The sequence below is a fragment of the Leptosomus discolor genome, chromosome 5, assembly GCF_034619465.1.
Source record: "Leptosomus discolor isolate bLepDis1 chromosome 5, bLepDis1.hap2, whole genome shotgun sequence".
In the NCBI taxonomy this organism is placed as follows: domain Eukaryota; kingdom Metazoa; phylum Chordata; class Aves; order Leptosomiformes; family Leptosomidae; genus Leptosomus; species Leptosomus discolor.
Window position 1 is genome coordinate 43,380,736 of NC_141395.1, and position 11,100 is coordinate 43,391,835.

The 11,100-nt window shown below is 60.7% G+C and overlaps 1 protein-coding gene and 12 non-coding genes across 13 annotated transcripts; 5 read left to right on the forward strand and 8 right to left on the reverse strand.

The window, feature by feature from the left end:
• Window positions 1-60: 60 nt before the first annotated feature.
• Window positions 61-142, reverse strand: TRNAS-GCU (transfer RNA serine (anticodon GCU)). Its single transcript has one exon. It is a non-coding gene; the product is annotated as a tRNA-Ser (tRNA).
• A 644-nt stretch (window positions 143-786) lies between these two features.
• Window positions 787-860, reverse strand: TRNAT-AGU (transfer RNA threonine (anticodon AGU)). Its single transcript has one exon. It is a non-coding gene; the product is annotated as a tRNA-Thr (tRNA).
• A 1,402-nt stretch (window positions 861-2,262) lies between these two features.
• TRNAP-AGG (transfer RNA proline (anticodon AGG)) lies at window positions 2,263-2,334 on the reverse strand. The gene has a single exon. It is a non-coding gene; the product is annotated as a tRNA-Pro (tRNA).
• A 1,526-nt stretch (window positions 2,335-3,860) lies between these two features.
• TRNAP-CGG (transfer RNA proline (anticodon CGG)) lies at window positions 3,861-3,932 on the reverse strand. Its single transcript has one exon. It is a non-coding gene; the product is annotated as a tRNA-Pro (tRNA).
• A 1,591-nt stretch (window positions 3,933-5,523) lies between these two features.
• On the reverse strand, window positions 5,524-5,605 carry TRNAS-UGA (transfer RNA serine (anticodon UGA)). Its single transcript has one exon. It is a non-coding gene; the product is annotated as a tRNA-Ser (tRNA).
• A 288-nt stretch (window positions 5,606-5,893) lies between these two features.
• TRNAA-UGC (transfer RNA alanine (anticodon UGC)) lies at window positions 5,894-5,965 on the reverse strand. Its single transcript has one exon. It is a non-coding gene; the product is annotated as a tRNA-Ala (tRNA).
• A 597-nt stretch (window positions 5,966-6,562) lies between these two features.
• On the forward strand, window positions 6,563-6,634 carry TRNAA-UGC (transfer RNA alanine (anticodon UGC)). Its single transcript has one exon. It is a non-coding gene; the product is annotated as a tRNA-Ala (tRNA).
• A 740-nt stretch (window positions 6,635-7,374) lies between these two features.
• On the reverse strand, window positions 7,375-7,456 carry TRNAS-CGA (transfer RNA serine (anticodon CGA)). The gene has a single exon. It is a non-coding gene; the product is annotated as a tRNA-Ser (tRNA).
• Window positions 7,457-7,739: 283 nt separating this feature from the next.
• On the forward strand, window positions 7,740-7,811 carry TRNAP-AGG (transfer RNA proline (anticodon AGG)). Its single transcript has one exon. It is a non-coding gene; the product is annotated as a tRNA-Pro (tRNA).
• Window positions 7,812-8,086: 275 nt separating this feature from the next.
• TRNAT-AGU (transfer RNA threonine (anticodon AGU)) lies at window positions 8,087-8,160 on the forward strand. Its single transcript has one exon. It is a non-coding gene; the product is annotated as a tRNA-Thr (tRNA).
• Window positions 8,161-8,731: 571 nt separating this feature from the next.
• LOC104353670 (vitelline membrane outer layer protein 1 homolog) lies at window positions 8,732-9,532 on the reverse strand. Its single transcript, XM_086466000.1, has 2 exons — window positions 9,353-9,532; window positions 8,732-8,965 (listed from the first exon to the last, which is right to left on the reverse strand). Exons 1-2 carry the CDS (start codon window positions 9,530-9,532, stop codon window positions 8,732-8,734), a joined length of 414 nt encoding a protein of 137 aa, XP_086322126.1.
• A 1,063-nt stretch (window positions 9,533-10,595) lies between these two features.
• On the forward strand, window positions 10,596-10,668 carry TRNAM-CAU (transfer RNA methionine (anticodon CAU)). Its single transcript has one exon. It is a non-coding gene; the product is annotated as a tRNA-Met (tRNA).
• A 341-nt stretch (window positions 10,669-11,009) lies between these two features.
• On the forward strand, window positions 11,010-11,091 carry TRNAS-GCU (transfer RNA serine (anticodon GCU)). The gene has a single exon. It is a non-coding gene; the product is annotated as a tRNA-Ser (tRNA).
• Window positions 11,092-11,100: the final 9 nt, after the last annotated feature.

Consider the following 11,100-nt stretch of genomic DNA (forward strand, 5'->3'; position numbering starts at 1 on the left):
AGCTGGCCACGCCGGGGGCTGCACCAAAAGCTTCCCCCCGGGTACAGGCCCCCAGTGACTCGACGAGGGTGGGATTCGAACCCACGCGTGCAGAGCACAATGGATTAGCAGTCCATCGCCTTCACCACTCGGCCACCTCGTCCCTTGCTGCACTTTATTTTTTTTTTTTTTTTTGGTTTGTTTTTTTGTTTGGGGCTTTTTCCCCTTTTTTTTGGCCAAAGGCTGCAAATCTGTAGCTCGTTTTTCAGGGTGTCCCCTGGAGAGCCAGGCTAGACAGGCAGAGCCCTGGCAGCCCATCTGCCTGGTCGTGGCAGCTGTGCTGCTGGGCAGGGCAGCAAGCGTTTGCAATTCATTTGCCCCTCTCCATGTTCTCTTCTGTCCCTGTGTTCAGAGGATGGCAAAGGGCAAGGTGGCATTTATTTTTCCATAAAAGTGCATGCCCGAGGTTTTGTTACTTGTTGCGAGGTCTCCATCACCTCCAACACCCCCCGCCCCCCCACCCCCAATCTGGGTCCAGAGGGTTTTCCTGCCTGATGCAGAATCAGTTGTGCAAATGAATGGGGAAGATGGTGAGGGCCCAGACAGCATTGAATGCACCTCTTTATTTTCCAAATCCCCTGGGGTCTGCAGATAGTTTGGGTCATCTCTTCACTATGAACTCTCCAGGGAGGGGGAGCAGAAGTAAACTCCTTCCTCCCAGAGTGGGATCAGCCTGGGGGCTCCACTGCTCGAGGTAGGGCAGAGACCCCCAGCTCGGGGCAGGGAGGAAAAACAGCCTTCAGGTCCAGGCACCACTGGGAGTCGAACCCAGGATCTCCTGTTTACTAGACAGGTGCTTTAACCAGCTGAGCCATGGTGCCCACTTGCCCTGCTGATACAACATCCTGACAAACCTGACCCTCTGTCCCCTGCCGCACTCCACACTGCTGCCACAGCTTTGGGGTACTCCAGCTCCCAAACCCTTCTCTATCTGCTGCTGGGAGTACCCCCAGTATTGACCCAAGCACCTGGCAGAGGGAGCCCAACACCCCTACCAGTACCAGCTGGGCTTTGAGGTCCCAGCCCCTGCAGGGACTTACCGCCCCCCTCCCCTTTCCGCAGCAGAGCCCTGCCTGCTGCCCCCAGCTCCTGCACTGCCCCGAGGCATCTGCCTCTGGCTTGGCTCTCTTCTCTGTCTGCTCACTCCAGCATCTCAGAGGTCCCCAGGGCATCACTGGCCTGCCTGAAACACCCATGAGTGCCTAAGGCCAACCCAAACAATCTCAGTGTGGCCTCTGAGGGCTCAGGCAGCCCCAAAGTCTCCATTTTTTTTGAGAGGTGCATGAGAAGCATGAAAAGGGGAGAGTGGCCAAGAACAGCTCCCCAGTGTCGCCCGGTGACACCCGCGCTCATTAAGCTCCATTTACCTCCTCTTGGCCTGGCCTGAACCCAGCACTGAGAAGGATACGTGAGAAGGGGACCAAGACCTGCTCTGTTATTGCCACCCAGCAGGAAGTCTGGAAGGCCAAGGATGAAACACAGCCCCGCAGCACCCTACAGCCATGCCAGCAGCCAAAGTGTCCCCAACATCCCTCAGCAGCAGCCCCTGGGTGCGGGAAACTCTGTGCTCTCCATCGCACTTCTGCCGGTAGACCAGGCAGGGATGGGGCAGGGTCCCTGTGGAGCCATGGGGGGCAGGATCTGGGCTGGGTGTCAGCTCTGCACGCCGGCTTGTTGGTCTAGGGGAATGACTTTCACTTAGGGTGAGATGTGAGAGATCCCAGGTTCAGCTCACGGATGAGCCCTTCTTTTGGGCACCCACTGCAAAATGGCATGGAGATGCTCAGGGTTGAACTCAGGACCCCTTACATGCAAGGCAAGAGCTTTCCCACTGAGCTACATCCCCTCTGCATGGGCAGGGCTGGGGGCCTGGCCAAGGACCCTCACCCCCCACTGCTGACCCACTGCCCAACACTCACCCTGCTCTGCCCCAGGGGCCCTGGCTCCACAAACACACCCTCGGGGCTCACGCTGCTGCCAGCACCTGCTCTGCTCTGTGGTGACCAGCACTGCCTCCACCTGCCCTTTCCCACTCCTTCCTCCATCGGCCTCCATGCCCCAGCAGCACCTTGTTGCCCAGCTCTCCGGAGTCCATCCTGCACACAAGGACATGCCCAGCCAAGACGGGTGAACAACCGCTCTGTGCAGGCATCACTGCCCTCACCATCAGCAGTTATGTCATGCTCCCAGATGCCAATCAAGGAAGGTGGGTGGCCAAAAGGAGGGCTCGTCCGGGAGTTGAACCCGGGACCTCTCGCACCCTAAGCGAGAATCATACCCCTAGACCAACGAGCCTGGATGCACAGCTGACCCTGCACCCCTAGCCTGTGCTGGGCACTGGGGTGCTGGGGGAGCACTGCTGACCAGGGACCCTGGTGCCCTGGGAGCTGCTCTTTGGGGACAGGCCCTGCTACCAGCCCCTGGGGAGCAGAGCAGGGCTGAGGGTGTGTGTGGAGATGCACCGGCCACCCCGGAGACTGCCCCGCTTCCCAGGACAACAGGGCACCCAGGGGTGCCCAGGGGTGCCTGGGGGGGGGGGGGGGGGGGGCAGGTGTCCCCCCTGGGTGCTTGGTGCTGGGGCTGTGATGGCCAAGAGGTGAAGGTGTTGGACTTGAAATCCAATAGGGTTTCCTTGTGCAGGTTTGAATCCTGCTCAATGCGAGTCATTTTACCTGCTGCCCCAGTATCCACACTGGGCATCTTGGGGGTCCCTGGGGGAGCTGCGGTGGGAGGGTAATGGGAACTAAAGCAGCCCCTGCCCTGTGCCTCCTCCCTAGGGAGCAGCTCCTGCACCAGGAAACCTGCTCCCTGGCTGAGTCCCCAGCAATGCCCCAGGCTGGGGCTGTGATGGCCCCAGGGCAGGAGGGGCACAGGCTGCCCCACCATTCTCCAGGTTTTGCAGACCCGGGAGAAGTGAGGAGACAGCTGCTGAGGAGAGCAGGGCAGGGAGGCATAGATCACTCCACTGAGATGTGGAGCAGCTCCCCATCATTGCCCTGTGCCACGTCCCCAGGGAGGTGTGGGAGGTGATGGGTGGAGAGCAGAGGGGAAGCAGAAGGCAGTGGCCCAGGCAGCCCCCTGGGCTGGGCACCGGTTGTCCTGTGCAGTGCCCAGGGCTGTGGGGCAGTTTGGGGCAGGCTGGGGGTGCAGGGCCAGCTGTGTACCCTGGTTCTTTGGTCTAGGGGTATGATTCTTGCTTAGGGTGTGAGAGGTCCTGGGTTCAACTCCCAGACAAGCCCTCCTTTTGGCCATCCACTGCCAAGCACAGCCCCTGTGGGGACAGGAAAATGATGCCTGGCACAGGGGGGAAGGCGGCCTGCCCAGCCAACACCAACATTTGCCAACACCAACATTCCCATCACCCCCGGAAAAGGGACAGAAGGTGCCCACACACCCCCAGACCCCAGGCAGGGGAGGGAAAGGGTTGTGTCAGGCCAGCTATACCCACAAGCATCCCCAAGGCTTTTCTAGGGAGTCTGGGGGGCTCTGGCAGCCCTGTAGCCAGCAGAGAGGGGGGTCTGGGGCAGCAAAAAGACATGAACCCAGGGCCTTTTCCATGCGAAGCAAGTTCTCTCCCACTGAGCTACATCCCCTCTGCATGGGCAGTGCTCTATCTGCCTCCATTGGCCTCCATCTGCCTCCCTGCTCACACACCTGGCAGCACCTCGCTGCCCAGCTCTTGGGGGTCCATCCTGCCCACGAGGACAAGCCCAGCCAGGATGAGTGAATGACCCCTCTGTGCCAGGCATCACTGCCCTCACCATCACCCATTTATGCCATGGTCCCACAGACCAACCAAAGAAGGTGGGTGGCCAAAAGCAGGGCTCGTCCGGGAGTTGAACCCGGGACCTCTCACACCCGAAGCGAGAATCATACCCCTAGACCAACGAGCCAGTGTGCTGCATCCCCATTGTACCCCCAGCCTCTGTGACCCACACACTTTTAGGGGTTTGGGGGCAGCTGAGCCCATGTGTGTCTCTCAGCACTCTCTGGGAGCAGGGACGTCCCTCTGGCTGTGTCTGGTCCATGGAGCCAGCAGATGGAGGCGGTCATGGGGCATTAGTGACCAGGGTCTCCAATTCCCACCATCTCCAGGGGTTTTCCTCCTCAAAACCACCTCCCTGGCTCTTGCAGAGGTTGAAATGGCCACTGCTTTGCAGCATCATTCCTGCCCTTCTTCCTCCATGGGGCATCTCCCAAAGCCAATGTCCCCCTCTGACCCGGCTTAAACTTCACTCCCACAAAGTCCCTGTCACTGCTCCCTTCCTCAGCCCTCCTGGCACTGCTGAGTGTGGGGTTCGGAGCTTTGCATGCTCTGGGTGTCCCTCGGGTGCCCCAGGCTGTCAATGGGGCTGGGACATCAGGGATGGCTCTGGGGTGAGCAGGGGCATGGTTTTGTGGGCACAGCCGTGGATCAGGGGCTGCCGGTAGCTGGGGCAGGGTGGGCCATCACGGTGCCCGCACCCTGCACCGCAGTCCTGGGTAGAGCTGCCCACTGGGGAGGTCACCCTGTCCGTGCCATGTCCCCACTGGGGCTGTGCCCAGTGGTGGGTGGTCAAAAGGAGGGCTCGTGCAGGAGTTGATCCCAGGACCTCTCGCACCCTAAGCGAGAATCATACCCCTAGACCAATGAACCAGGTTGCTGATTTAGGGCAGGAATCCCCTGTTTGAGCTCCAGCACTCAGGGAACTCGTTAGGGTAGGATGGGACCTGGGGAAGCTCTTTTTGGCCCTGACGAGTGTTCCCAGCTGGGAGTTCCCCCTTGCCCTGACCTGGCTGCTAGGGTGGGCACCTGGACATGGCCATGGGCTCTAACTGCCCTGGCTCCAAAAGGTTTGGGGCCAAGAGGACCAGAGGACCAGCAGGACCCCTGGCTGGAGGTATCTCTGAGGCATGGGGATGTAGCTCACTGGGAGAGCACTTGTTTTGCATGTATGAGGCCCTGGGTTCAATCCCAAATATCTCCAGCTTTTGCCTCCTCAAACCTACCTCCTCCAGAGTGTAGTAGTCATAAACTCCACCTCTACCTCTGGAAGGCATCCCCAAAGGAGATACCCTGCTCCATGGCCCTCCGGGCAGCATGTTCCCCACTGTCCCAAAAGCCCCTTCCCCACCCAGGAGGGGACAAGCCCTGGTCATGGCCAAGCCATGTCTCTGCCCACTCGGCAGCGGGCAGGACCTCATTCCTGGCAGTGGTGGGTCTATCTGGGCAGAGGGGACATGGCCGAGCTGAGGAGGCTGCCCGCCCTCCCTGTGCTAGGCAGTGTCACCCCATCCATGCTGTGCCCAGCAGTAGATGGCCAAAAGGAGAGCTCACCCAGAAGTTGAATGAACCCAGGGTCCCACAGGCCCACCAGTGCCCAGCGCAGAAGAAGGGCAGCTGCCTCTTGTACAACTTTCATCGCTGCCCACCGCTCTCCAAGCATCAGTGGGATGGGGTTTGACTTGGCCTCCAGCCCCATCCTGCTGCATGTAAAAGCCTCTCGCTGTGAGCAGGATTCGAACCTGCGCAGGGAAACCCTATTGGATTTCAAGTCCAACGCCTTCACCTCTCGGCCATCACAGCTCCAATTGGCAACTTAGCAAGGTGCAGACACCCCGGCTTTGCCCTGCAGTCTGCTTTTGGGGAGAAAATGCCCCCCAACTTGCTGTGGGGCCATCTGCACAGTGCTAGTACACCTTGGCAGCCCAGTACCCACATGTGCTGCGGTGGGAAAAGGGAACATCCAGGGGGATTTACCAACAGCCAGGAAAATATCCAGGTGCAGCAGAGATCCTCGCCACAGGGTAGGCACCAGAGAAGCATCCTCCAGCGATGCCCAGAGAGACAATGGGTTTTGGGAGGAAAAGGACATGGAGATGCTGGGGGTTGAACCCAGGACCTCTTACATGCAAAGCAAGCACTCTCCCACTGAGCTACATCCCCTCTGCATGGGCAGGGCTGGGGGCCTGGCCAAGGACCCTCACCCCCCACTGCTGACCCACTGCCCAACACTCACCCTGCTCTGCCCCAGGGGCCCTGGCTCCACAAACACACCCTCGGGGCTCACACTGCCAACTCTTGGGGGTCCATCCTGCCCACGGGGACACCCCCAGCCGGGACACGGCACTGACCCCTCTGTGTTGGCCATCACTGCTCTCATTGTGCCCTGGTTATGCTGTGGTCCTACAGGCCAACCAAGGAAGGTGGGTGGCCAAAAGGAGGATTCATCCAAGAGTTGAACCCGGGACCTCACACCCGAATCGAGAATCATACCCCTAGACCAACGAGCCAACGTGCTGCACCCTGTTGCACCCCCAGCCTCTGTGCCCAACAATTTTTGGGGTTGGTGAGGTTGGCTGATGCTGCCTTTTGCCCATGGCATAGCCTGGAGCAGGGAAAAATCCATTTTACTGTGCCCAGGTATTGGGTTGGTGTTTGGAGGTGGCCACAGCATATAACTGCCCTGACTCCCATGACTGTGGGGCCAGCTGGACCACAGGGGTCAGCAGGGACCCCTGAGCACAGACCTAACCATGTAGAGGGGATGTAGCTCAATGGGAGAGCGCTTGCTTTGCATGTAAGAGGCCCTGGGTTCAATCCCCAGCATCTCCATGTCCTTTTGCTGCCTCAGATCCCCTCTCCACCCACTGTGGGGCTGGCAGAGCCCCACCAGACCCCACAGAAAAGCCCTGGGGCTGCCTGCGGGCACGGCTGGCCAAGGACTCGGGGGACAGCAGCAATGGATAGTGGGCTCAGTGGGTGCTTGCACCACATGCCAGGACCCTGAGGGAGGGAGCTGCCCCACTCGCCCTGCCCAGCCCAAAGCCTCAGTGACTGACGGGGAACAAGGGGACAAAAGCTGACCCGAAATCACCTCTGCAGACAAAAGCAGGGCAGGCTTTGCCCAAAGGGAGGACTCCTCTGGGAGGTGGACCCAGGTCCTCTCACACCTGAAGGTGGAACCATGACCCAAGCCTGGGTTGGGCTCCCCAGCCCTCCCCCTTCACCCAACAGCCCTGGGCTGGGTGTGAGTTTCAGCTGGCCCACAGCCCACTGGGAAAAGGATTTACACATAAACCCACAACTGATACCCCATGGCTGTGGGTCCCCAGCTTCTTTGGGTGGTCCCTCCTCCGAGGGGAGGATTTCACCTGGGCCAGGGCAAATGGTCCATGGTTCCCGGCCCTACTTTGGGTCATTCCCAGGGCTGGGCCAGGGAGCAGGTTCCCCGGTACTGGAGCTGCTTCCCAGGGAAGAGGGGAGGTGCAGTGCTGGGGCTGCCGTGGGCACCCAAGCCCCCTCCCACCCTCCCTCCCCCCAACCCAGCCCCCATAGTGGTGGGTAAAATGACTCGCTGTGAGCAGGATTCAAACCTGCACAAGGAAACCCTATTGGATTTCGAGTCCAACACCTTCACCTCTTGGCCATCACAGCCCCAGCACCAAGCACCCAGGGGGGACACCTGCCCCCCCCCCCCCCCCCCCAGGCACCCCTGGGCACCCCTGGGTGCCCTGTTGTCCTGGGAAGCAGGGCAGTCTCCGAGGTGGCCGGTGCATCTCCACACACACCCTCAGCCCCGCTCTGCTCCCCAGGGGCTGGTAGCAGGGCCTGTCCCCAAAGAGCAGCTCCCAGGGCACCAGGGTCCCTGGTCAGCAGTGCTCCCCCAGCACCCCAGTGCCCAGCACAGGCTAGGGGTGCAGGCTCAGCTGTGCATCCAGGCTCGTTGGTCTAGGGGTATGATTCTCGCTTAGGGTGCGAGAGGTCCCGGGTTCAACTCCCGGACGAGCCCTCCTTTTGGCCACCCACCACCTCACTCCCACCCAGCTGGCACAAAGCTTGTCTGGGACCCAGCTGTCTGCTTTTATCCTCAGGGGTACCCTAAAGTTGCAAGGGCTCTGAGCTTAGCATGGCACACAGGACTGTCCCCTGTCCCTGGGGTCCCAACCCTGTCCCCAGACTCATTGGTCCTGCAGGGTGACCATGGTGTTGGAGTGGCAGTGGGATGAGGACAGGGGCTGGGCAGGGACTGTGGCTGTGGGGCACCCCACGGCAGTGGGGCAAGTGGGTGCCATGGCTCAGCTGGTTAAAGTGCCTGTCTAGTAAACAGGAGAACCTGGGTTTGACTCCCAGTGGTGCCTGGGCCTGGGGGCTGTTTTTCCTCACAGCCCCAAGCTGGGGTAATGCTGAGATCTCTACCTTGAGTCCCCAGCGGCCCCACTCCCCTCTGCCCCATCAGGATTTCTGCCAGTGCCCACAGCTTCCCATCGTTTTCCCCTTTGAGGAGGGTCTGGCTGTGACTTCTTGGTTACCCCCAGGTCCTGGCAGGGCTGACTGCGGCTCCCTGCTTCTCTGCCCCAGTTTGCCCTCTCCGAATAATGGAGCTGCCTCAGCACGTTCTGGGTGTGTGCTTTTACCAACAGCCTACTTCAGGGCAGGACAGGGACAGTGCTGGAGATGCTGGGGAATATCTGGAAGTCTTAGCGGTGGCAGAAAGGACTTGGGAACATCTCTGGGAAGCGTGGTAGGTGTTAGGTGGCTGGCAGCAGCACATACGCAACAGTGGAGCCCATGGGGATGAGGGGAAGGTGTCCCCTGAGGGTTATGGCATTTCCCAGTGGATGTGGGGTCCTGGGAGACGGGACCCTGGGCACAGGCCTTGCTGCGGAGCTGGGTTGTGGGACTGGGTGCCCTGCAGTGGGTTTCCAGCCCTCATTGCAGGCAGCAGAAGAGACACAGATCATTCAGGGCCATGTCATCCCTCTTCAGCCCCTGTGCAGGATCCTGCTGCACCTGGATGCCACACACCGCCCTGGAACACTGGGGGCTCCAGCCACCTGGCTGGCCCCAGGCAGACCCCAGCCCCTCCAGGACATGCCTGTTGGAGCAGGTGAAGCAGGCACTGGTGGCGGCCACTTCATCGCTCAGGAGCCCATGCTGGGTCCCCTGGGCCCACAGCGTGAAGTGTACCAGGCACCCTCAGTGGGGCCACCAGCAGGCCACCAACCAGTGGCCCCACCTAGATGAGGGAGAGAAATGATGGTTGGTGCAGGGGCCAGGAGGTGCAGGAGAAGGCAGCCATGAAGGAGGCTCTTCAGCCATGGGGAGGGTTGGGGACCACCAGGGACTCACCTGCCGCTCTGGGACTCATCTGTGTAGCTGCCACTGAGGTCCCTGCTGCGGGAGCAGTGCAGCTAAATCCCGTTGAGTGCTGTGTCATCCCCCATCACCTCCTGGGGCGGCTCTACCTGCGAAGAAATGGACGTGGGGGGGTTAACTCCCCGTGGGAGCGGGGTCCCAGACCAGCTGTGGGCACTGGCATGGAGGCTGCACCTTGAAGCCAACGCTGCTGGCATAGCAGCCCTTGGGGCCCATCTCCGGCCAGGCCCAGTCTCCCCAGGGTCCCCCGCTGGACACAGTGATGACCAAGGCATCCCTCTCTCCCAGGTCCTGCTCCTGCCTGTGCCCCACAGCACCTGCAAGCAGTAGCAGCAGTACCTGTCCCCCTGGCATGGCAGCCCTGCCTGCAGCCAGCCCGCTGGGCTCTTATACCTAGCAGGGCCAGCAGAACGGACCTGGCAGCATCTCAGTTACCTTCCCAAGGTGTCTGGGCCTGTCGGATGGCCGGGATTAGCTGCAGGAGAGGGCCAATCCCCCTGCCAGGTGGGGCGCAGGGAGCTGATCCACCAGCTCTTTGTTCAGGTCCCTCTCCAGGCAGATTGCCCAGAGCCACTGGGCATCTTGGTGCCAGCTGGGGCTTAGGGTGGTGTGGGGCTCGGGCACCTTCCTCTCCCACTCCGGGCTCCCACTGGGTGCAAGATGGGATTTGCGCTCTGCCTTTTGCTCTTTCTTTTTTGCAGTTAAAATGAACAGGTGTGTTCACTGACACCCCCAACAGAAATCCCTTCCCATCTCTGCTCTCAGACTCAAGGTATTTGTTTCATCATGGCTTCATGCTTCATTTGTCCCAGTTTGCTTTCTGGTTGCACCCTCCTCTTTTGGAGGGTTATTGTCTTAACATCCACCTTCTGCAGTAATAGCTCTTTCAAGGATTTCTGAGTGGGTTTTTTTCCATAAGCCTTGGATAAGAGACTTCCAGCCACCACCATGTCAGGACCTGGATGCCCTTTTAGATGCTTCTTCAATTTCTTCTCTCTGGGCTCCTCGGTTTCCTCCTGCCATACCCTTTCCAAAATTAAATGCTATGGGGCAGGGGGGTGTCTGGTGACCTTCTCCTCCTCAGGAGGATTTGGTTGTGGACCAGGGCACCGCTATTAGATCCCCGCGGGGCCCAAGCACCACGCTAAGCCCAGGCACACCGTGTGCCAGGCAGGTGCCTGAGACAATCCCCCGCCTGCAGGACCCGCCAAAGCGCCGGCGAGGGTGAGAGTCGAGCCCAAAGTGCAGGGCACAACGGATTAGCAGTCCACCGCCTTCACCGCTCGGCCACCTCGTCCTGCTGGACACCCCCCTCCGCCCCGCCCCTCGCTAACCAGCGCAAGGCCCTACCGCCCGCCGCCGCTGTCCCACCGGGGTTCGGCCCGCTGGAGGCCCGGCGCGGGCCTCACCTGACGTCGCCCTCTTAGCGCAGCAGGCAGCGCGTCAGTCTCATAATCTGAAGGTCCTGAGTTCGAGCCTCAGAGAGGGCAATAGCTTTTGCCGCCCCGCCTCGCTGGGAGTGGTGCCGGGCCGCCTTTTTGCTCCCCCGCCCGCGGGGCCGTCCCCTCCCTACCCTGCGGCCCAGGCTCCTCCGCTCCTCCCCGCTGCGGCGAAGCGCCCCTGTAAGAACTAAGAGGCGGGCTCGCTGCCAGGCGGGACGGCGAACCCCACACGCTCTGTAAGCTTCGAACTCGGGACTTTCAGGTTATGAGACTGACGCACTACTGGCTGTGCTAAGAAGGCAACGCAGGGGTAAGTGGGCCGAACGCTCAGCAGCCCCGCGGCGGGGCGGGCGGCGGGGAGGAGCCTGACGGCGCACTGCTTAGGCCAGGACGAGGTGGCCGAGTGGTGAAGGCGATGGACTGCTAATCCATTGTGCTCTGCACGCGTGGGTTCGAATCCCACCCTCGTCGGGCTTTTTG

Excerpts from the sequence above, each read along its gene's own strand:
- LOC104353670 (XM_086466000.1), bottom strand. The coding sequence starts at position 9,532 with ATGCCAGGGGGACAGGTACTGCTGCTACTGCTTGCAGGTGCTGTGGGG. Across the intron at positions 8,966-9,352 it reads CCAGCAGCGTTGGCTTCAAG|GGGACCCAGCATGGGCTCCT; the intron begins GTGCAGCCTCCA and ends CTGTGGGCCCAG.